Source organism: Coregonus clupeaformis, chromosome 12 (genome assembly GCF_020615455.1).
Source record: "Coregonus clupeaformis isolate EN_2021a chromosome 12, ASM2061545v1, whole genome shotgun sequence".
NCBI classification, from domain to species: Eukaryota; Metazoa; Chordata; class Actinopteri; order Salmoniformes; family Salmonidae; genus Coregonus; species Coregonus clupeaformis.
Window position 1 is genome coordinate 48,799,846 of NC_059203.1, and position 25,913 is coordinate 48,825,758.

General features: G+C 43.7%; 1 protein-coding gene across 1 annotated transcript in view; it reads left to right on the forward strand.

Moving 5' to 3' along the window:
- LOC121578349 (metabotropic glutamate receptor 4-like) overlaps positions 1 to 25,913 on the forward strand; it is a 303,853-nt gene that overhangs the window by 254,720 nt on the left and 23,220 nt on the right. Inside the window, exons 8-9 of the mRNA XM_041892671.2 lie at positions 22,202 to 22,338; positions 23,280 to 24,215. Of these exons, the coding sequence (XP_041748605.2) occupies positions 22,202 to 22,338; positions 23,280 to 24,215 (1,073 nt within the window). The remainder of the gene's footprint in view (positions 1 to 22,201; positions 22,339 to 23,279; positions 24,216 to 25,913) is intronic.

Consider the following 25,913-nt stretch of genomic DNA (forward strand, 5'->3'; position numbering starts at 1 on the left):
GGTGGCCCTTGTGGGCCCCGATTTCCTCCTTTCTGATTATTTTGCTGAAATCTTTGCTGTTTATTGTTATTATTCCATTGCCGGGGTTGTTGTGCATACACATTCACTACTGGTGCTGTGGGTTGTACTTGGGCCTGTGGCGCGAGAGGCAGATATGGCCCTCCTGGAGTGACTGCAGCCATCATTCCTGTATTATTCGCAGGTGCTGTTACTGGGGCCTGGATTTTCTTCTTCCCTCTGTTTGTCAGTTCTTCCAATTGGAATTGAGTCAGTTTCCTCTGAATGTCTCTCCCCTGCTCCATAAGTCTCTGTTCATCCTTTCTGTGTTTTTCTACTGCATGTATCACATGGTCACAGAATTCTTTGTGTGTCTTTGATGTTAGTCCCACCACATCCTCCAGCCTGCTTCTCACTGATTGGGGCATGGCCTCTATTATTGAGTTTCGGAATAGAGTTGTCATCAGTGGGTCCCCTTCTGGATCTCGTTCTGTTTCCAGTCTCCATCGTTTCATCTGTTCATGTAGATAGGCAGCTGGATTCTCAGTTTCTCCCAGTGTCCCCCCTTTCAGTGACTTGAGGTCAATTCTTGCCGGGTATTCCAGTCTTAGTGCTTGCCAGACTTCAGGGCGGTGTGAATCAAAGTCCATCCCATCTCCTTGTGGGTCACTCACTTCTCTACTCAGGTCACTGTTCCCCAGTATATCCTCAATTTTTGCCTTTCCAACCACCCTTGCCAACAGTGCCTTCAGATCCCCCACAGACAGCAGTTTCCCCATGGTTTGTTCCTCAAAAATCCTTATCCATTTTCCTGCCCCATCATGCAAATCTGGCAGACGGGCAACCAATCCTTCCAGGTCCTGTGATCCCCACGGAACATAGTGAGCCTGGGTACCTTTTATTAGAATTGGATATTGTCCCTTGTATTTTTCAGGTCTTCTCAATGTTCTCCTATTCCGCAATCTTTCTTCCCTTACGCCTTGATTGCAATCTCCCCATATTTCAGCTGCTGCTCCTTCTTCCTCCTCTAGCTCTCTACTTGTCCGCTGTCTTACCTCCCTCTGCTCCCTCTCTATTTCTTCCTTTTCTCTCAATATTCTCCTCATCCTGTCCATTTCTTTCTCTATTAGTTTGTTTGTTGCTTCAATAACTGCCATTTCTTCATCTGAGAGTTCTCCATCATCTCTCTTTGTCATTTTCATTCTTCCCGATGCTTCCCTCAGCTCTCCATAGCAGTCCAATCTGTTTGGCTTGATTTCTGCCCTTCGCTTGATTCCTTCTGTTTTCTTTGAGTCCTTTTCCATCCTTTGGGAGGATGGAAACAAAGGTCTTTCTTCTTCCATTTCTATTTCTCCTTTTATTGATATTACTCCGGACACCTGGGGATATTGGCCACCAACATATGGTGGAGGTCCCACAGACCAATCTGCTTTCTTTTAGTTTGTTTTCTCATCATCTTTTCTCAACATGTTTCTGGCTTCTCGCATGTTCTTTAGCAATCCTTCTCCTTCCATTTTGAACATGTTGAGTACTTATTTTTCTCTTTCTTTTTTGGCACTTCTCTTCTTTCCTGTGTCTTTTGCTTCATGGTTCTTTATCAGTGTTTCCATTTCCTCACACACCGTGACATCAAATGTTCCTCCTTCTGGCCATTTGGTGCCCATTTTCCTGGTGCGTTTCTCCCATTTTTCAGATGTTTTCGCTATTTCTCCCTTGCCTAAGGGATACCTAGCACTCAGTATTTCTACCGCTGTTTTATTCATATTTATGACCTATATATATATATATTTTAACTTCCTTTTTAATCTATTTTAGTATTCGTCCTATTTATTTATTTATTTATCCTTCTTAATTATTTTTATATTAGTATTCGCTTTTATTGTTAAACTATTTGTGCTTCTTTGATTATTGTTTGGTCAGAACTTATTTATTATTAATGGGCATTCGACAGTCTCTTTATGTAATAATAATATAATATCTCCTGATGTCCACTTTTCTTTTGTGTGGAACACCTAATGAATCTTTCCCTTGCTAGTGTTTTTTCTTAGCTTTAAACCACTCAGCTATGTGTGTGTTTCTACCCCTCTGAGCATTCACACACCATTCACTCTTCTTCCCTTGGTGTGAGACCGGGTGCGTCCTTCCTACCAGGTTACACTTAAGTAACGGTCCAGGAAAGGTGCGTCAACCTTTCTCCACCAAGGACAGAGACTTTCACACTCACTTGCACTCTCACTCTTTCACGCACTTGTCTAAGTTACCTGTAAACTTAACCCCTTCTTGATACACTTCCTCGACACAAGAAAAACAGTTTTATACAGGATTTCTATTTATATAGCCCCCTAGGTGATTCACTTCCTCGACACACCTTAACTGGACTTCTACCTATCCTACGCTTTCCTAAGCGACCTGTAAATTATGCCCTTTCTCTCTGATTCACTTCCTCGACACAGAGAAAAAGCGGTATTTATACAGGATTTCGCCTACCTAAGCAGTCCTCAAAACGATTCACTTCCCCGACACGTTTAGAGCGGTATCTGTAGGGCATCTACCATGTTATTCTCTGATCGTTCAACCAGATGGACAGCCGCCCGTGCCGAAATGACCCAGACAAAGTGATCAGCAAGATGAATCAAATGAATCGACCGAATCAAACAGACGCATTAGATGAGCAGCCGAGTGACCCCGATGATTGAATGCACGAATTGAGCAATCGAATCAAACAGATTGATCAGCCTGTCCAGATGAGCAACCTGAATGAGACAGATGAATCATCCAACTTGACCACAACCAATCAAATCACAATGGATTAAACAGAATGACCAGCAGGATGAACAAATGAATCAAATGATTTGAACAAACGGTTCAGACGAACAACCGAGTGACATCGACGAGTACAAGACGCGTCAGACAAAACAGTCGGTTTAGTCAAACAGATGCAATCATACTGACCAAATGATCAACTCAAACGAGACAGATAACCCACCCCACTCAACCACAATGACTGAACCACACCAACCCAAGCAGACCATCCACCTACTCGGACTGAGCAGATCTACTTAAACTATTTTCTACTTATTGCAACCCTCAAGCCTTTTCATCATTTAACATGCATTTTAAATCCAAAAGCTCCCAGTCTCTAATTTTCTGGTTCTTAAATTTGGAGAGACCTACTTGGTATTCTGCAGCTGAGGCCAGGCCCCGGATCGAACCACACAAACTTTATACTATATAAGTAAGAACTTGGCTTACCTTTTTTAAAAAGCGGCCGCTTTTGTTTGTATGGTCCATCCAAGCCGTTTCACAACCGCAGATGTTCACCGTCTCTGGTCCCTGTTTTCAACTCCTGGCAACGCTCGCCATTTATGTGGTAGAAATGTTTGACTCAAAAGTAGTCAACTCAAAAATATCTCTCAAGAAACTGGAGCTTGTGAATCCAAAAGTTTAGACTTTATTATCTAATAACAAAAGCCGAGCTGCTCCATGGAACAACTGTCTCTCTCTGGCTTAGAGATCCCTTTTATACACACACAAATGCACAGACATGCTTACATAGCATATACAGTTACTCCCATTATGGCAAATTCCTAACTTATTTTAGTTCTGCGCCACCCCCATCTTTCAACGTCCAGCTGTCACACAAGGTCCACTCCAAAAGGTCATGAATGCTTTTCTATATGAAGCCTCTCATTCTATTGATGGCGTGGCTCAGGCACTTTCTTAAAAAAATTATATACATACATTCATTAAAGCACAGTTACAAACTGCATTGGCTATATTCCTTATTTAAGCATGCATCTGGATTATAAAATATCTAACATGTTTATTATATTTTACCTTTGGCATCTCCCTACATTTGCCTTAATGATACATAAAATATCTCTATACAAGCTTCAAACTGTAACTAGTGCCTGCATCCTGGTTCAGGTTATCAATCAACCTACCAGGGTAGTTACAAACAGTACAGGAATGAAATCATCAATATGTATTGATCATATCTTTACTAATGCTGCAGAAATTTATTTGAAAGCAGTGTCCAAATCCATTGAATGTAGTGATCCCAATATAGTAACCATATCTACAGTGAGGGAAAAAAGTATTTGATCCCCTGCTGATTTTGTACGTTTGCCCACTGACAAAGAAATGATCAGTCTATAATTTTAATGGTAGGTGTATTTGAACAGTGAGAGACTGAATTACAAAATAAATACCCAGAAAAACGCATGTCAAAAATGTTATAAATTGATTTGCATTTTAATGAGGGAAATAAGTATTTGACCCCAGAGGTCAGACGTTTCTTGTAGTTGGCCACCAGGTTTGCACATATCTCAGGAGGGATTTTGTTCCAGTCCTCTTTGCAGATCTTCTCCAAGTCATTAAGGTTTCGAGGCTGACGTTTGGCAACTCGAACCTTCAGCTCCCTCCACAGATTTTCTATGGGATTAAGGTCTAGAGACTGGCTAGGCCACTCCAGGACCTTAATGTGCTTCTTCTTGAGCCACTCCTTTGTTGCCTTGGCCGTGTGTTTTGGGTCATTGTCATGCTGGAATACCCATCCACGACCCATTTTCAATGCCCTGGCTGAGGGAAGGAGGTCTCACCCAAGATTTGACGGTACATGGCCCCGTCCATCGTCCCTTTGATGCGGTGAAGTTGTCCTGTCCCCTTAGCAGAAAAACACCCCCAAAGCATAATGTTTCCACCTCCATGTTTGACGGTGGGGATGGAGTTCTTGGGGTCATAGGTAGCAATCCTCCTCCTCCAAACACGGCGAGTTGAGTTGATGCCAAAGAGCTCAATTTTGGTCTCATCTGACCACAAAACTTTCACCCAGTTCTCCTCTGAATCATTCAGATGTTCATTGGCAAACTTCAGACGGGCCTGTATACGTGCTTTCTTGAGCAGGGGTACCTTTGCGTGCGCTGCAGGATTTCAATCCTTCACAGCGTAGTGTGTTACCAATTGTTTTCTTCGTGACTATGTTCCCAGCTGCCTTGAGATCATTGACAAGATCCTCCTGTGTAGTTCTGGGCTGATTCCTCACCGTTCTCATGATCATTGCATCTCCACGAGGTGAGATCTTGCATGGAGCCCCAGGCCAAGGGAGATTGACAGTTGTTTTGTGCATTCTTTCCATTTGCGAATAATCGCACCAACTGTTGTCACCTTCTCACCAAGCTGCTTGGCGATGGTCTTGTAGCCCATTTCAGCCTTGTGTAGGTCTACAATCTTCTCCCTGACATCCTTGGAGAGCTCTTTGGTCTTGGCCATGGTGGAGAGTTTGGAATCTGATTGATTGATTGCTTCTGTGGACAGGTGTCTTTTATACAGGTAACAAACTGAGATTAGGAGCACTCCCTTTAAGATATTTGTGTTGTTATTCTGTCTCTCACTGTTCAAATAATCCTACCATTAAAATTATAGACTGATCATTTCCTTGTCAGTTGGCAGACGTACAAAATCAGCAGGGGATCAAATACTTTTTTCCCTCACTGTAGGAAAACCAAAGTTCCAATGGCTGGGCCTAATATAGTGTATAAGAGGTCATACAAGTAGTTATGTAGTGATTCCAATGTTGTTGATGTAAAGAATATTTGTTGGTCCGTGGTGTGTAATGAGAAGCAACCGGACGCTGCACTTGACACAATTATGAAATTGCTTATCCCAGATACTAATATGCATGCACCCATTAAGAAAATGACTGTAAAAACTGTTAAATCCCTGTGGATTGATGAGAAATTGAAAATGTGTATGGTTTAGATGGATGAGGCAAAAGAGATGGCAAATAGGTCTGGCTGTACAACCGATTGGCAAACATACTGCAAATTGAGAAATCATGTGACTAAACTGAATAAAAAGAAAAAGATACTACACTATGAAACAAAGATAAATGCCAAAAAAGTTTTGAAGTACATTAAATGAAATTTTGGGCAAAAAGGCAAACTCCGCTCCATCATTCATTGAATCAGATGGCTCATTCATCACAAAACCCACTGATATTGCCAACTACTTTAATGATTTATTCATTGACAAGATTAGCAAACTTAGGCATGACATTCCAGCAACAAACGCTGACACTAAACATGTATATCGGACCAAATTATGAAAGAAAAGCATTGTAATTTTGAATTCCGTAAAGTAAGTGTGGAAGAGGTGAAAAAAGTATTATTGTCTATCAACAATGACAAGCCACCGGGGTCTGACAACTTGGATGGAAAATTACTGAGGACAATAGCGGACGATTTTTCCACTCCTATTTGCCATATCTTCCATTTAAGCCTACTAGAAAGTGTGTGCACTCAGGCCTGGAGGGAAGCAACAGTTATTCCCCTACCTAAGAATAGTAAAGCCCCCTTAACTGGCTCAAATAGCCGACCAATCAGCCTGTTACCAACCCTTAGTAAACTTTTGGAAAAAATGGTGTTTGACCAAATAAAATGCTATTTCACAGTAAACAAATTGACAACAGACTTTCAGCATGCTTATAGGGAAGGACATTCAACAAACACAGCACTTACACAAATGACTGATGATTGGCTGAGAGAAATTGCTGATAAAAAGATTGTGGGGGCTGTTTTGTTAGACTTCAGTGCAGCTTTTGACATTATCGATCATAGTCTGTTGCTGGAAAAACCTATGCGTTATGGCTTTACACCCCCTGATATATTGTTGATAAAGAGTTACCTGTTTAACAGAACACAGAGGGTGTTCTTTAATGGAAGCCTCTCCAACAAAATCCAGGTAGAATCAGGAATTCCTCAGGACAGCTGTCTAGGCCCCTTACTTTTTTAAATCTTTACTAACGACTTGCCACTGGCTTTAAGTAAAGCCAGTGTGTCTATGTATGCAGATGACTCAACACTATACACATCAGCTACCACAGCGACTGAAATGACAGCAACACTTAACAAAGAGCTGCCGTTAGTTTCAGAATAGGTTGCAAGGAATAAGTTAGTCCTAAATATTTCAAAAACGAAAAGCACACAGCTCGGACACCCATGCATACCCCACAAGACATGCCACCAGAGGTCTCTTCACAGTCCCCAAGTCAAGAACAGACTATGGGAGGCGCACAGTACTACATAGAGCCATGACTACATGGAACTCTATTCCGGATCAAGTAACTCATGCCAGCAGTAAAATTAGATTTAAATAACAGATAGAAATACACCTTATGGAACAGCGGGGACTGTGAAGCAACACAAACATAGACACATGCATACAAACACACGATAACATACACACTATACACACATGGATTTTGTGCTATAGATATGTGGTAGTAGAGTAGAGGCCTGAGGGCACACTCTTAATATGTTGTGACATCTTTTATGAATGTATTGTAATGTTTTTAAAATGTATAACTACCTTAATTTTGCTGGACCCCAGGAAGGACAACTCTATTCTCTGTGTATATCAATGATGTCGCTCTTGCTGCTGGTGACGCTCGGATCCACCTTTATGCAGACGACACCATTTTGTATACTTCTGGCCCTTCATTGGACACTGTGTTAACAAACCTCCAAACGAGCTTCAACGCCATACAACACTCCTTCCGTAGCCTCCAACTGCTCTTAAACACTAGTAAAACTAAATGCATGCTCTTCAACCGAACGTTGCTTGCACCCGCCCACCCGACTAGAATCACTACTCTCGGCGGGTTTGACCTAGAGTATGTGGACAACTACAAATACCTAGGTGTCTGGTTAGACTGTAAACTCTCCTTCCAGACTCACATTAAGCATCTCCAATCAAAAGTTAGATCTAGAATCGGCTTCCTATTTCACAACAAAGCCTCCTTCACTCATGCTGCCAAACATGCCCTCGTAAAACTGACTATCCTACCGATCCTTGACTTCGGCGATGTCATTTACAAAATAGCCTCCAACACTCAGCAAATTGGATGTAGTCTATCACAGTGCCATCCGTTTTGTCACCAAAGCCCCATATACTACCTACCATTGTGACCTGTACGCTCTTGTTGGCTGGCCCTCACTACATATTCGTCGCCAAACCCACTGGCTCCAGGTCATCTATAAATCACTGCTAGGCACAACCCTGTCTTATCTTAGCTCACTGGTCACCGTAGTCTGCGCTCCAGCAGGTATATCTCACTGGTCATCCCCAAAGCCAACACCTCCTTTGGCCGCCATTCCTTCCAGTTCTCTGCTGCCAATGACTGGAACGAACTGCAACAATCTCTGAAGCTGAAGACTCTTATCTCCCTCACTAACTTTAAGTGTCAGTTGTCAGAGCAGCTTACTGCACCTGTACACAGCCATTCTGAAATTAGCCCACCCAACTACCTCATCCCCATATGGTTATTTATTTTGCTAATTTGCACTCCAGTATCTCTATTTGCACATCATCTTTTGCACATCTATCATTCCAGTGTTAATACGAAATTGTAACTATTTTGCACTATGGCCTATTTATTGCCTTACCTCCATAACTTGCTACATTCGCACACACTTTATGTATATTTTCTGTTGTATTTTTGACTTTATGTTTTGTTTACCCCATATGTAACTCTGTGTTGCTGTTTTTATCGCACTGCTTTGCTTTATCTTGGCCAGGTCACAGTTGTAAATGAGAACTTGTTCTCAACTGGCTTACTTGGTTAAATAAAGGTGAAAAATAAAATGTAAACCTATTATCTCATCATGGTCACTTTTTTTCTTCTGACAGGTAGTTCTACATTTGCTGCAGCATAGCCTATGCTACAGTAATAAAAAGCACGAATTTAGCCATCTCCATCTGGATTTCGGGGTCACCTTGTTTTTTAATTGTAAAGATTATTGTTTTTTATTGCAGTTGCAGAGTTTTAAAACAGCCTATCACTCAAATCAACTCCATCAACTCCATTCAAAATTGTATCCAAAATAGATAATCCTGTTCTAGATTGACATATAGCCCTATATATAGATGTCCTAGCCTACCTTTTTCAGGTAATAAATTCAATGCAGTATTGGTCTTATATTTAGCCTATTAATGATGAGTTATGCATAATAAGCTTCTAACCTATAGCCTCTGTCTCTTGCGCAATACGCAAGCACCTGTGCTCCGCTGGCATCTCCTTAAAAACTCTCATTAGTTCTTGGAGTCCCATGCAGGAAAAGCTAGACTAGAATAGCCTGCTGGACATTATTTCTTTTTTTGCATTTCTTATACCAATAGACTATTCGAAGAGGGCCGCAAGCTCTTTTTTGCTGAATGTTAAATACAGCAGCCAATAGAGCTCACAGGTAGTTTGAAAGAAGAATGAACAAGCGATGGCAGTAGGCTATAGCAGCTATTTATTCAGACCCATAACCATTCGTGAAGAGAAGTGAAAGACTTCAGCATCTAATTCTAGTCCTGTATTATTCAAGGATTTCATTAGAATGATAAAGATAAGGACAACAAAACGTATTTCCTTTAACTGTTGAAAGCGAGGAAGGAATGAAGCAACAATAGAGAGAGAAAGAGGAGGTAGGCTTATAACATTAAGGGAAATATTATGAAAGCTACAGTGGGGAGAACAAGTATTTGATACACTGCCGATTTTGCAGGTGTTCCTACTTACAAAGCATGTAGAGGTACACTTCATCTGTGAGTGACGGAATCTAAAACAAAAATCCAGAAAATCACATTGTATGATTTTTAAGTAATTAATTTGCATTTTATTGCATGACATAAGAATTTGATCACCTACCAACCAGTAAGAAATCAGTATCTCACAGTCCTGTTAGTTTTTCTTTAAGAAGCCCTCCTGTTCTCCACTCATTACCTGTATTAACTGCACCTGTTTGAACTCGTTACCTGTATAAAAGACACCTGTCCACACACTCAATCAAACAGACTCCAACCTCTCCACAATGGCCAAGACCAGAGAGCTGGATAAGGACATCAGGGATAAAATTGTAGACCTGCACAAGGCTGGGATGGGCTACAGGACAATAGGCAAGCAGCTTGGTGAGAAGGCAACAACTGTTGGCGCAATTATTAGAAAATGGAAGAAGTTCAAGATGACGGTCAATCACCCTCGGTCTGGGGCTCCATGCAAGATCTCACCTCGTGGGGCATCAATGATCATGAGGAAGGTGAGGGATCAGCCCAGAACTACACGGCAGGACCTGGTCAATGACCTGAAGAGAGCTGGGACCACAGTCTCAAAGAAAACCATTAGTAACACACTACGCCGTCATGGATTAAAATCCTGCAGCGCATGCAAGGTCCGCCTGATCAAGCCAGCGCATGTCCAGGTCCATCTGAAGTTTGCCAATGACCATCTGGATGATCCAGAGGAGGAATGGGAGAAGGTCATGTGGTCTGATGAGAGAAAAATAGAGCTTTTTGGTCTAAACTCCACTCGCCGTGTTTGGAGGAAGAAGAAGGATGAGTACAACCCCAAACACCATCCAAACCGTGAAGCATGGAGGTGGAAACATCATTCTTTGGGGATGCTTTTCTGCAAAGGGGACTGGACGACTGCACCGTATTGAGGGGAGGATGGATGGGGCCATGTATCTCGAGATCTTGGTCAACAACCTCCTTCCCTCAGTAAGAGCATTGAAGATGGGTCGTGGCTGGGTCTTCCAGCATGACAATGACCCGAAACACACAGCCAGGGCAACTAAGGAGTGGCTCCGTAAGAAGCATCTCAAGGTCCTGGAGTGGCTTAGCCAGTCTCCAGACCTGAACCCAATAGAAAATCTTTGGAGGGAGCTGAAAGTCTGTATTGCCCAGCGACAGCCCTGAAACCTGAAGGATCTGGAGAAGGTCTGTATGGAGGAGTGGGCCAAAATCCCTGCTGCAGTGTGTGCAAACCTGGTCAAGACCTACAGGAAACGTATGATCTCTGTAATTGCAAACAAAGGTTGCTGTACCAAATATTAAGTTGTGCTTTTCTGATGTATCAAAGACTTATGTCATGCAATAAAATGCAAATTAATTACTTAAACATCATACAATGTGATTTTCTGGATTTTTGTTTTAGATTCCCTCTCTCACAGTTGAAGTGTACCTATGATAAAAATTACAGACCTCTACATGCTTTGTAAGTAAGAAAACCTGCAAAATCGGCAGTGTATCAAATACTTGTTCTCCCCACTGTATATATGCGTCAGCCTACTAATTATACAAATAGGCCCTATTATATTTCAAAATGTGAATCAAATTTGCTAGCCTATACTTATAACTTTGTAGCCTGCATGTTCTGCACCAGAATTGCATGTTCTCTTCTGTTTTATCATGGCTTGAATGATGTGTGTAATTCCAGTTAATATAATACAGTATAATACAATACAGTGAAGTAATACAGTTCACACTCAAAAAGATTAGCCTACTGGAGCTAGTTTAATTTATTTACCCAAGAGAGCATATAGTTACAGTGAGGGAAAAAAGTATTTGATCCCCTGCTGATTTTGTACGTTTGCCCACTGACAAAGAAATGATCAGTCTATAATTTTAATGGTAGGTTTATTTGAACAGCGAGAGACAGAACAACAACAAAAATATCCAGAAAAATGCATTTAAAAATTTTTATAAATTGATTTGCATTTTAATGAGGGAAATAAGTATTTGACCCCCTCTCAATCAGAAAGATTTCTGGCTCCCAGGTGTCTTTTATACAGATAACGAGCTGAGATTAGGAGCACACTCTTAAAGGGAGTGCTCCTAATCTCAGTTTGTTACCTGTATAAAAGACACCTGTCCACAGAAGCAATCAATCAATCAGATTCCAAACTCTCCACCATGGCCAAGACCAAAGAGCTCTCCAAGGATGTCAGGGACACGATTGTAGACCTACACAAGGCTGGAATGGGCTACAAGACCATCGCCAAGCAGCTTGGTGAGAAGGTGACAACAGTTGGTGCGATTATTCGCAAATGGAAGAAACACAAAATAACTGTCAATCTCCCTCGGCCTGAGGCTCCATGCAAGATCTTACCTCGTGGAGTTGCAATGATCATGAGAACGGTGAGGAATCAGCCCAGAACTACACGGGAGGATCTTGTCAATGATCTCAAGGCAGCTGGGACCATAGTCACCAAGAAAACAATTGGGAACACACTACGCTGTGAAGGACTGAAATTCTGCAGTGCCCGCAAGGTCCCCCTGCTCAAGAAAGCACATATACAGGGGCGTCTGAAGTTTGGCAATGAACATCTGAATGATTCAGAGGAGAACTGGGTGAAAGTGTTGTGGTCAGATGAGACCAAAATTGTGCTCTTTGGCATCAACTCAACTCGCCGTGTTTGGAGGAGGAGGAATGCTGCCTATGACCCCAAGAACACCATCCCCACCGTCAAACATGGAGGTGGAAACATTATGCTTTGGGGGTGTTTTTCTGCTAAGGGGACAGGACAACTTCACCGCATCAAAGGGATGATGGACGGGGCCATGTACCGTCAAATCTTGGGTGAGAACCTCCTTCCCTCAGGCAGGGCATTGAAAATGCGTTGTGGATGGGTATTCCAGTATGACAATGACCCAAAACACACGGCCAAGGCAACAAAGGAGTGGCTGAAGAAGAAGCACATTAAGGTCCTGGAATGGCCTAGCCAGTCTCCAGACCTTAATCCCATAGGAAATCTGTGGAGGGAGCTGAAGGTTTGAGTTGCCAAACGTCAGCCTCGAAACCTTAATGACTTGGAGAAGATCTGCAAAGAGGAGTGGAACAAAATCCCTCCTGAGATGTGTGCAAACCTGGTGGCCAACTACAAGAAACGTCTGACCTCTGTGATTGCCAACAAGGGTTTTGCCACCAAGTACTAAGTCATGTTTTGCAGAGGCCTGGGCATTGTTGTTCACTAATTTACTCCAAGTAGGGAAAGGATGGCGGGGTTGAAAAGTAATAAAGGGGAGTATATAAAAAACATGGGGGATTGGAAGTGATGCAGACAATTACATTGATAGAAGATACAATCTATCTGAATAGTAAGCTTTTCTGGCCCATGGTGTTGTGTGTGAATGTTTATCCCTTTAAGCTTGGAAAAGAGACCCTTTCAGAAATATGTTTTAAATCCTTAAACCCAGACTTGGACCACATACCTCTCCACCGAATAGCAGGCAAGGGGAATCAAAATAGTGATTGGTTTGCAACACTTGCAGTAAGCCACTGATTCCTTCCAAACCACTCATTGTTGTATTTGTGATTTCTGACTTGTTGTGTAATGTTTATGTCCAATGACCGATGAGCACCAATACGTTTTATCGATAATTTCTCTTCACATGACGGCTTGTTTAGCTAGCTAGCTTGCTAGCTAAGATTTTGAAAGTATGATGTTGACATGATCAGTCCAATCAAAGCTTCAGTAGATATAACTGGGATTTGACTTAGTTTTATCTGTAGCCAATTACCTTGAGCCTTCTTGGATGGGCACTTCTAATGTAAATCTATGGCAGCACCCAAGAGGGCTTGAACTGCCAAGCTCTTCTTGTAGATTCTGCGGTGATGTAGTATGCCCATGAGTGACAGAACACTGAGCCAGTCACAGCGCTAGTAGAGAAGATTACCAACGCCTACGCTCTGTACTTTAGCTGGCTGCCCCTCCACCACAGAAAGCACTTAGCTAGGCTGAAACACCTGCATTTTGGAGCTGCCTTACTCAACAGAGTATGCTGCTTTATTAACTCAAGTACTATATATTTTTTTACATTGTTTGCAACCTGATATGTGACACGAATTAATGCCAAAATAACATGCAAAACAGGTGGTGCTCAAGACTGAATGACTGGTCGACACTGGCCGGTCCCTAAATCTGTATGAGCTTTAGACAGCTTCATACCATGTACTGTGCCTCGCAAAAGTATTCATCCCCCTTGGCATTTTTCCTATTTTGTTGCATTACAACCTGTAATTTAAATGGATATTTATTTGGATTTCATGTAATGGACATACACAAAATAGTCCAAATTGGTGAAGTGAAATGAAAAAAAATACTTATTTCAAATTATTCGAAAAAATAAATAACGGAAAAGTGTTGCGTGCATATGTATTCACCCCCTTTACTATGAAGCCCCTAAATAAAATCTGGTGCAACCAATTACCTTCAGAAGTCACATAATTAGTTAAATAAAGTCCACCTGTGTGCAATCTAAGTGTCATATGATCTGTCACATGATCTCAGTATATATACACATCTGTTCTGAAAGGCCCCAGAGTCTGCAACACCACTAAGCAAGGGACACCACCAAGCAAGGGGCACCATGAAGACCAAGCAGCTCTCCAAACAAGTCAGGGACAAAGTTGTGGAGAAGTACAGATCAGGGCTGGGTTATAAAAAAATATCCAAAACTTTGAACATCCCACGGAGCACCATTAAATCCATTATTAAAAAATTGAAAGAATATGGCACCACAACAAACCAAAAGGCATGTGGGAGACTCCCCAAACATATGGTAGAAGGTACTCTGGTCAGATGAGACTAAAATTGAGCTTTTTGGCTTTCAAGGAAAACGCTATGTCTGCTGCAAACCCAACACCACTCATCACCCCGAGAACACCATCTCCACAGTGAAGCATGGTGGTGGCAGCATCATGCTGTGGGGATGTTTTTCACCTGCATAACAACGCTAGTCAGAGGAGTTGACTAAAGCTTATACAGATATGAGGTCATGCATACTAGAAGGCATATCATGAACATACACTCTGTCTTGAGAACAACTTGGGTAAGAGATGGCAACAAGCTTTGTGCCAACCTCAGATTGGAGCACCAAAAGACCATAAACCTTTAAAGGTAATTATATCTGTAGTGGCAGACTGTGGTGCTGCATTAGTGTCTGAAAGGACCAATGTGGTGGTCAGGATCCATTTTCCTCTCACAGTGACAGCATGGTGCCCAGTGCCTTGTCATGGGCTACGGCCTCAAAGCCTTAACAAGCCCCCTAATACACAGCTCCAACTAGGCTGGGGGGAGAGCTATCTGCCTTAGTGCTCCTTTTTTAAGGAAAAATACTATGATTGAAATCCTGGATACAAATGCAGATCAACACTTCAGTTGTGGAGAGTGCTTGTATAAACATATCTCCTTCATACATAAAGTCTGCTCTAATCCCTCTCATCTGCTCCTATAGCTGTGAGATGTGGGCTGCGTTGTCACTGAGGCACGGCTGAGTACACAGTAGTGCCTTAATCCAGAGGGGCTGGCTCATTGAGATGTGGATTAGGCTGCTGCATACTTTTTCCACCCTACCCTAAACAAACAAACAAAAAACACTCATCAGCAGAAATCCAAACCGCCGCGATCATCCACGCTTTCCCCCTGGTTCATAAAATGGGACTCCCATTGTGCTTGGAGAGACTTAATGATAAGCCTGGGCATGACAAGAGAAATGCCAGCGCCTTATGCCTTTTATCAGTGGATGGCGGTGTGCTGCTGCATGTTCAAACTTGAGTTTTGAAGTGGAAGTTGATAGGGAGTTACTCCTCTTTGCATCCTCAGCAGAGAGCAGTGATGGTATACTTAATATCTTTAAGGGGCATCTTAGGGAAATAAATGTTGTGTGGTTTTATTATCATAAAGGAGTATGTCAGGAACAGAAATGTGGTTGTGTGGTTTTAATATATTTATAATATCATAAAAATGCTATCTAATGAACATATTGTATGTTGTTATTATCACGGCTCAGGCTAAAACCCAGATGCAGACACAGGAGGTGGATAGTACGAGTCTCAGAGTTTATTATAGTACAAGGGGCAGGCAAAAGGTAAGTCAAGGCAGGCAAAGAGTTGTAATCCAAATGAGAGTCCGCCTGTCTTCGAGACATGGAGGTGGTCTTGAGAAGAGCGGCCCGGGCTCACTTCCAGGTACGGTGACAGCGACAGACAAACATCTGGGCAGAAGGTATGCTGACCTCTTCCTCTTGCTCAGGGAGGAGCGGAGGCTGATAACCCATGGAACACTCGAACGCGGATAGACCAGTGGCCGAGCAGGGAAGGGTGTTACGGGTGTATTCCACCCACATGAGTTGCTGGCTCCAGGTGGTAGGGTTGGCGGAGACGAGGCAACGAAGAGTCGTCTCCAGGTCCTGATTGGCTCACTCTGACTGGCCGTTAGATTGGTGGTGAAAACCGGAGGACTAGTTGGCCGATGCCCCAATGCGGGTGCAGAACGCCTTCCAGAACCGGGACGAGAACTGAGGACCGCGTTTGGAGACCATGTCCACCGGAAGTCCATGGATCCGGAAGACATGAGCTGAGCCATTTCCTTGGCTGAGGGTAACTTCGGAAGGGGAATGAAATGGGTGGCTTTGGAAAACCTATCCACCACCGTGAGGATGGTGGTGTTGCCATCTGAAGGAGGGAGACACATGACGAAGTCCAGGGATAAATGGGACCAGGGGCAGTGAGGAATGGGAAGAGGTTGAAGGAGGCCAGATGGAGCTTGCCACAGAGTTTTGTTCTGAGCACACACGGTGGAGGTGGTGACGAATGCGGAGACGTCAGGAACCAAGGTGGGCTACCAAAAACGTTGTCATACAAAGGCCAGGGTCCGACGGGTGTCAGGATGGCAGGCCAGTCGGGAGGAATGAGACCATTCCAGAACCGGGGAACAGGCAGAGTCTGGGACAAATATCCAGTTAACCGGGCCTGGAACACGGCACGAGCATTGGTCAGTCCGAATTGTATCACCAGGTATTCGTAGTGCCCGCTAGCCGTGTTAAAGGCGGTTTTCCACTCGTCCCCCTCCAGTACCAGATGGTAGGTGTTTCGGAGGTCCAACTTGGAGAAGATGGTAGCCCCCTGGAGAAGCTCGAAAGCCGAGACGATGAGTGGAAACGGGTAATGTTTTTTAACCGTGTTGTCATTCAGGGCCCGGTAGTCGATACACGGGTGCAGGGTTTTGTCCTTCTTCTCCACAAAGAAGAACCCTGCACTGGCGGGGGAGGCAGAAGGACGGATACACACTGCAGCCAGGGAGTCCTCAATGTACGTTTCCATCACCTTGCTCTCTGGACCCAACAGGGAATAAAGCCACCCCCGAGGCAGTGTAGTGCCCGGGAGAAGGTCGATGGCGCAGTCATAGGGCCGATGGGGAGGAAGCGAGGTGGCACGGGCCTTTCTGAAAATCTCCCGGAGGTCCTGGTATTCCGCGGGAACGGCAGAGAGGTCCGAGGCTTTACCCCAGCCCTCAGGAAGACGTCCCGGGGCAGGCTGCACTGACTTCAGGCAATGAGCACGGCAAAACGGGCTCCAACCTTTCATCGAACCCACAGTCCAGTCCACAAGGGGATTGTGTCTCTGGAGCCTTGGAAACCCCAACACAAAGGGTACCTGAGGGGGTTTGATAAGTAGAAACTGTATCAACTCGCTGTGGTTGCCTGACACTCGCAGGTTGATAGGAACCGTGTTGTGGGTGACTCTGCCAATAGAACGCCCATCCAGCGCTCTGATGTCCATGGGAATAGAGAGGGTTTGAGTGGGGATTCCCAACTCAGACACCAGGGTAGCATCCATAAAACTCTCGTCGGCCCCAGAGTCAATGAGTACCCGGAGAGATTTGGACTGGTCACCCCACAGCAAGATGGCATGGAGAGGGGTACAAGTAAGGGGAGACTGGACATTCTCTGTAATGCCCACCAGCTTACTCATACCTCCTGACGAACCGGGTCTTTTTACAGGACAGGTAGAAATGTAATGACCTGTTGTCCCATAATACAGACAGCTCTTGGTGTTCAGTCTGTGTAACCGTTCGGCAGGAGACAATCTAGCTCTGCCAAGATGCATAGGCGCTGGAGGAGGCGAGTCGGCAACCCTCTGTGATTTCCGAGAGAACTCGGGTGACATCGGATTCACTCAGAAGTGTAGACTTCGGGGATTTCCCAGAATTCCTCGGAGGCGAGGTGGATATCAAGGAACAGGGAACAGACTCCCTCTCCCTCTTAAATTCCCGTAGCCGCCCATCGATCCGGATGATCAAGGTATGAAGGAGTTGAGGTCCATGGGCAGCTCCCAGGCTGCGAGCTCGTCTTTAATCACCTCCGATAATCCTTGAAGAAACGTGTCGAACAGGGCTTCCGAGTTCCAGGCACTCTCAGCCGCCAACGTGCGAAAATCCACAGCGTAGTCTGCCACACTACGGGGGTCTTGATGTAGCAGCTGACGAGCAGCCTTTCTCCCGTACCTCCGCCACGAACTCCTCCAGACTGAGGCAAACATTGTACTGTTGCTCCCACACCGCCGTAGCCCAGACATCAGCGGAGGTACGCTATCTTCGAGCGTTCCGAGTGGAACAAAGAAGGCTGCAGCTCGAAGATGAGGGAGCACTGGGAGAGAAAAGCCCGGCAGGTTCCAAAATCTCCAGCGTAGCGCTCTGGAGGAGGTAAGCAAGGTTCTCGGGACACCGGGGTAGGCTGGGAAGAAGCGCCGCTGGTGACGGGGTTGCTGAGAGTCAGTGGAATTACAGTAGTGGCTGGCTGCCTAATAGACAATCCGTGGACTTGCTCCAGCACTGTATGGAAAGCACGGTCGTGGCGTTCCGCCAGGGTCTGGAATCCTTCCATAAGGTTGTGAAGTAACTCCTCGTTTCTTCCTATGGTGGCTCCATGGGAGGAGATGGTGTCGTGGAGCTGGTCCAAGTCTGCTGGGTCAGTCTTGGCCAGTTCGTACTATCACGGCTCAGGCTAAGCCTCAGATGCAGACACAGGAGGCGGATAGTACGAGTCTCAGAGTTTATTATAGTACAAGGGGCAGGCAAAAGGTAAGTTAAGGCAGGCAAAGAGTCGTAATCCAAATCAGAGCCAGGCAGGTACATGACGGCAGGCAATTGGTAGGTCAAGGCAGGCAAAGAGTCGTAATCCAAATCAGATTCAGGCAGGTACAGGACGGCAGGCAGGATCAGGGTCAGGACAGGCAGAAAAGTCAGAACTGGAGCACAGGAAACACGGGAACACGCTGGTAGGACTTGACTGGACAAGACGAACTGGCAACAGACAAACAGAAACCACTGGTATAAATACACAGGGGATAATGGGGACAAATGGGAGACACCTGGTGGGGGGTGGAGACAAGCACAAGACAGGTGAAACCGATAAGTGCGTGACAGTTGTATATAGTTCACAGGCACTTTCCCCACTGCACAAAAAACTGGTATGGTGAAACCCCTTCTGAACAAAAGTAATCTAGATTCTTCAGCTCTTAGCAATTTTTTAGCCAATCTCCAACCTTCTATTCTTAAGCAAAATTCTGGAGAAATTAGTTTTCAAACAGGTAAAATAATTTTTAAATGCCAACTGTATTTTTGAAAAATTCCAATCTGGATTTCGGGCCCACCACAGCACAGAGACAGCCTGAGTTAAGGTGGTAAATGATCTTAGAGCCAACACAGATGCCAAACAGCTCTTTGTCCTTGTACTCTTGGATTTAAGTGCTGCATTCGACACTGTTGACCATGATGTCCTTCTGGACAGACTTGAGAGGTGGGTTGGCCTCCCCGGTCCAGTTCTAAATTGGTTTAGGACCTATTTAACTGATCGAGAGTTTGTCGCCCTTGGTGAACATAACTCAGAGAAAGTACATATCACATGTGGCGTTTCACAAGGTTAGATTTTGGGCCCGGTACTGTTCAGTTTATATATGTTACCCTTTGGCAGTGTTATCAGAAAGCACAGCATTGATTTTCACTGCTACACAGGATTTTAGCTCAACAGATAAATTATTATACTGTATTAGTGATTTAAACAACTTCCTCCAGCTAAATCAAAACAAGACCGAGGTACTTATTGTTGGAGCAAAAGCAAAGAGAGAGAATCTGGCCGCACATTTTAATTCACGGGCAATAAAGATAAAATACCAGGTAAAAAACCTAGGTGTTATTTTATATTCTGAACTCAATTTCGAATCACACATTCAGAATGTGACCAAAATAGCCTTTTACCACGTGAGGAACATTGCCAAGGTGCGCCCGTTTCTCTCTCAGGCTGATACAGTTAGGCTCATCCATGCTTTTATTACAAGCAGGCTTGACTACTGTAATGCTCTCCTGTCTGGTCTACCCAAGAAAGCCATTGGTCAATGCAAAACATACAGAACGCTGCAGCACGGGTACTGAACAAGACCAGACGGAGAGCACACATTACACTGGTTTTAAGGGCTCTGCACTGGCTGCCTGTGAGTTTTAGAATTCATTTAAAGATTATTCTATTGGTTTTTAAATCAATCCACGATTGTGCACCCCAATACATGCCAGACTGCTTTGAAGTTACAGTGGCTTGTGAAAAAATTCACCCCCTTGGCATTTTTCCTATTTTGTTGCCTTACAACCTGGAATGAACATTTATTTTTGGGAGGTTTGTCATTTGATTTACACAACATGCCTACCACTTTGAAGATGCAAAATATTTTTATTGTGAAACAAGAAATAAGAAAATATATATATAACTTGAGCGTGCATAACTATTCACTCCCCCCCAATGTCAATACTTTGTAGAGCCACCTTGGGGTCTCTTGGGGTATGTCTCTATAAGCTTGGCACATCTAGCCACTGGGATTTTTGCCCATTCTTCAAGGCAAAACTTAAATGGATGGTGTTCTCTGGGTGATGAGAGGTGTTGGGTTTGCGCCAGACATAGCGTTTTCCTTGATGGCCAAAAAGCTCAATTTTAGTCTCATCTGACCAGAGTACCTTCTTCCATATGTTTGGGGAGTCTCCCACATGCCTTTTGGTGAACACCAAACGTGTTTGCTTATTTTTTTCTCTAAGCAATGGCGTTTTTCTGGCCACTCTTCCGTAAAGCCCAGCTCTGTGGAGCGCACGGCTTAAAGTGGTCCTATGGACAGATACTCCAATCTCCGCTGTGGAGCTTTGCAGCTCCTTCAGGGTTATCTTTGGTCTCTTTGTTGCCTCTCTAATTAATGCCCTCCTTGCCTGGTCAGTGAGTTTTGGTGGGCAGCCCTCTCTTGGCAGGTTTGTTGTGGTGCCATATTCTTTCCATTTTGGGATAATGGATTTAATGGTGCTCCGTGGGATGTTAAACGTTTTGGATATTTTTTATAACCCAGCCCTGATCTATGTGACAGATCATGTGACACTTAGATTGCACACAGGTTGACTTTATTTAACTAATTATGTTACTTCTGAAGGTAATTGGTTGCACCAGATCTTATTTAGGTGCTTCATAGCAAAGGGGGTGAATACATATGCACGCACCACTTTTAAGTTATTTTTTTCATTTCACTTCACCAATTTGGACTATATTGTGTATGTCCATTACATGAAATCCAAATAAAAATCAATTTCAATTACAGGTTGTAATGCAACAAAATAGGAAATAAGCCAAGGGGGATGAAGACTTTTGCAAGGCACTCTATGTACCAAATAGGTCCATCAGATCCTCTGGTACTGGCCTTTTAACTATCCCAAAGCCTAGGACCAAGAGGCATGGAGAGGCAGCCTTTAGTTACTACGCCCCCAGCCTCTGGAATAGCCTGCCAGAGATCCTGAGGGGGGCCTAAACTGTGGACATTTAAAACACACCTTTTTAGCTTTGCTTTCCTTAAGGTGCTTTTTAGTCGTTCAGTTTTTATTGTAATTCTTTTGTTTTTTTATCCTCTTATGTTTGTTGTGTAGTAAATATTTCAGTTTTTATTTTCATAGTTCTTATTTGTTTTTTTTGCCTGTGAAGCACATTGTGTTGCATTCCATGTCTGAAATGTGCGGTATATATAAAGCTTGATTTGATTTGATAGTTTGTTTTTGTAGTGGGGGCTTCTTTTGTCTCCTACGTCATGTGACATACCATTACTATATCTCTCATGCCAAGACATATTTGAAAAACACCAACAAACAAATGCGGTGTGCGATAACACCATACTGTAAAACAGTGCAGTTTGACGTTATTCTGAAAAAATAATCCCCACACACAAAGTTCTCACTTAGAATAGAGTATGGAAGAACAATTTTAAATCAACGGAGTGACTGCAAATATGATTTGACTAAGGCAGATGCCTCTAGACAGAACAGAACAGAGAGAGAATATAAAAACAGCATAAGCCACTTATTCTCGCCTCACCCCACAAGTTACATTTCACACTTTCTTGAATTGAGAAGTTGCTTTTCAACACAGTTTCTTTTGGTCAGCCGCAAACATTTGCACATTCCACTCACTGATCCTGTGACAATTACAATAGAAATGAAATAAGTAAACACTTGAAAAGAAATGTGGTTTTGACCTTGTTTTTTTGTTGAATAATTAATTGACTCTCTCCTTTGTCCCTCAGGCATTGCTGGCAACCCAGTGCTCTTCAATGAGAATGGAGATGCCCCTGGTCGCTATGAGATTTTCCAGTACCAGATCAGAAACCGAACAGCTGAATACAAAATCATCGGGCACTGGACCGACCAGCTCTATCTGAATGTAAGCATTTTTTTTTTTTTATAGTTCATACAGCAGCTGCAGATACTGTACTTCAGTTATATTATCAGACTCATCCCCTCCTCATTACCTTCCTGTGTTTCACCATTTGTGTCAGTGGCTCTCCTCCGGACACAGCTTTGATTGGTTGTTGTCGTCTGTTGGTTCTACTGCAGCGCTTCCTTGGCTCTGTAATTCCTACTGAACCATTAGCTACTGGCTTTGTGCACACATCTTTAAAGGTGAAAACATCCAGAGGGTGCTTTAATGATTAACAACACAGACTGGAATGAAAAGAAAGCAATAAGAGCTTAAAAACCGATACATTGCTATAGTGACTTCAGACACCATCCACTGTTTTAGGGAAACAGTGTGGTGCAATTGTGGACACATGGGGGTTACAAAGCTATAACAATGAATTACATGAAGCCGGCCCCTCAAATAATGTTTAAACAGAATAATAAGAGCTGGCCTTGGGCTAAGAAAGATAAATAAAAAAGAAGCATTTTTCTATGGAGTTGACCTGGTTTCTATGGAGTTGACCTGGGTCTGTACCACTTTCAATGCTGTGTACACAGAGTGAATGGCATTGTAAATTATAGTCCTGGGCACCAATTCTCTTTCCATAGGATATTTTAGGTCATTAGGACTCTTATAGCTGTTAATTATATACACATTTGGGGGATGAGTTTGCCGCCCATGAATTTAACAACCACCATCGATGGCAAAAAAGTTAATAACATGACGTTAACTATACTGTTTTAAAAAATCAACTAGAGTTTATCTGTAAAATACTTTTTTGGGGAGATGAGAAAGAAGCCCCAAAACTAACCACATGCCAGTGGTAATTGTCATTAAACAATAAGAGACTGTGTATGGGTTATAGTGTTAGTTATTTGAGAAGTGTTTGACTGTACCCCTCCTCTCCTCTCCATATCAATCAGATCCGAGCAATGCACTGGCCAGGTGGAGGTCGACAGATCCCTTACTCCATCTGCAGCAACCCATGCCAGGCCGGAGAACGCAAGAAGATAGTAAAGGGCATCCCTTGCTGCTGGCACTGCGAGCGTTGCGACGGCTACCAGTACCAAGCAGACACCTACAGCTGCAAGATGTGCCGCTTTGACCTGCGTCCCAATGAGAACCACACGGCCTGCCGTCCCATCCCCGTCGTCATGCTGGAGTGGAGCTCCCCCTGGGCCGTCATCCCTGTCCTCATCTCCGTGGTGGGCATCATGGCCACCCTGTTCGTGGTGGTCACCTTTATCCGCTACAACGACACGCCCATCGTCAAGGCGTCAGGCCGCGAGCTCAGCTACGTTCTACTGACAGGTATCTTCATGTGCTACGCCACCACTTTCCTCATGATATCTGCCCCTGATGTGGGCATCTGCTCCCTCAGACGGATCTTCCTGGGTCTGGGGATGAGTATCAGCTACGCAGCCCTGCTCACCAAGACTAACCGCATCTACCGCATCTTCGAGCAGGGATCCATGTCGGTGAGCGCCCCTAGGTTCATCTCTCCAGCCTCCCAGCTGGTCATCACCTTCAGCCTGACTTCGGTGCAGCTACTGGGGGTGTGTATCTGGTTCGGTGTGGACCCGTCTCAGGCCATCATCGACTACGAGGACCAGCGCATGGCCAATCCGGACATGGCCCGTGGTGTGCTCAAATGTGACATCTCTGACCTTTCTCTGATCTGCCTGCTTGGCTACAGCATGCTGCTCATGGTCACCTGCACGGTGTACGCCATCAAGACCCGGGGGGTGCCGGAGGCCTTCAACGAGGCCAAGCCCATCGGCTTCACCATGTACACCACCTGTATCATCTGGCTGGCCTTCATCCCAATCTTCTTTGGTACCTCCCAGTCCACAGAGAAGGTAAGCTCAGAGGTGTGTTTTATTCTGGTCTGTTTGTGTTTGGATTTGTTGATATGCAAAAGGTTGGCATAAGCACAAAGAGTATTCTACAGACTGGGTCCCTCTCTCTCTCTCTCTCTCTCTCTCTCTCTCTCTCTCTCTGTCTCTCTGTTTCTCTGTCTTTCTCTCTCTCGCTCTCTCTCACTCTGTCTTTTATTTCATGGTTGAAATAAAATGCTTTTTTATAATGCTTTGTTTATAGAGAGGCCTTTGTACATTTGTTCATTATGGAAGGACTGTGCTGGGGAGTCAGTGAAGGTAGGTGGACATGGCTGGATGACAAAAGCATTATGTTATGGTATGCGCAAGCCTTTTCTGGCAGAGCTTAACCCTCTAGAGTCTAACATGCTGACCACACCGCCCGCGTCTCGTGCATTGCAAAATACATTTGCACATACATGTTATTCAATCATTTCATCCAAACTGCTAGCACTTGTCAACAAGTGTCTGTGTAGCCATGAGCTAAAAAATAACTTGGTTCTATTTTTGACACTTGACACACTGCAAGTCCTGCCTCTCCCATCTTCTCCTTGGATTTTAGGAGTATATACCCACATGGGTGATTAAAAGATTAATTAAGGTACACACTCCAGTCCAGTTGGTGGTGTTAATGCACCTTAAAGTTGGTTGCCAACCATCATATAAAGTCCACAGAAGAAGAAGAAGAAGACTGAAGGAGGAGAGATTACTAGAAAGTAACTAGGTTTCCCCTTTCATCTGTAGATTAATTGTTGGAGTAGAGAACCCACGATTTTGTGTAACTCTAAATGGGCTGAAAATTTTAGATCAAATCAAATCAAATCAAATTTTATTGGCCACATGCGCCAAATACAACAGGTGTAGACATTACCGTGAAATGCTTACTTACAGCCCTTAACCAACAATGCATTTATTTTTTTATAAAAAAGTAAAATAAAACAACAACAACAAAAAAGTGTTGAGAAAAAAAGAGCAGAAGTAAAATAAAATAACAGTAGGGAGGCTATATATACAGGGGGGTACCGGTGCAGAGTCAATGTGCGGGGGCACTGGCTAGTTGAGGTAGTTGAGGTAATATGTACATGTGGGTAGAGTTAAAGTGACTATGCATAAATAATTAACAGAGTAGCAGCAGCGTAAAAAGATGGGGTGGGGTTGGGGGGGCAGTGCAAATAGTCTGGGTAGCCAGGGTTCTAAGCTAACATATGGAATTGTTTTAAGATGTTCATACCAAAGATGATTTAACTATTTGATTTTGAATATTAAGACCCCTTAAGTTATCAAAACAAATATGTAAAACAATTATTAAAGCAACACTCGAGTGGTTTAAGGGGAAACATTTAAATGTCTTGGAATGGCCTAGTCAAAGCCCAGACCTCAATCCAATTGAGAATCTGTGGTATGACTTAAAGATTGCTGTACAGCAGCGGAACCCATCCAACTTGAAGGAGCTGGAGCAGTTTTGCCTTGAAGAATGGGCAAAAATCCCAGTGACTAGATGTGCCAAGCGTATATAGACATACCCCAAGAGACTTGCAGCTGTAATTGCTTCAAAAGGTGGCTCTACAAAGTATTGACTTTGTGGGGTTGAATAGTTATGCACGCTCAAGTTTTCTGTTTTTTGGGTCTTATTTGTTGTTTGTTTCACAAGAAAAACTATTTTGCATCTTCAAAGTGGTA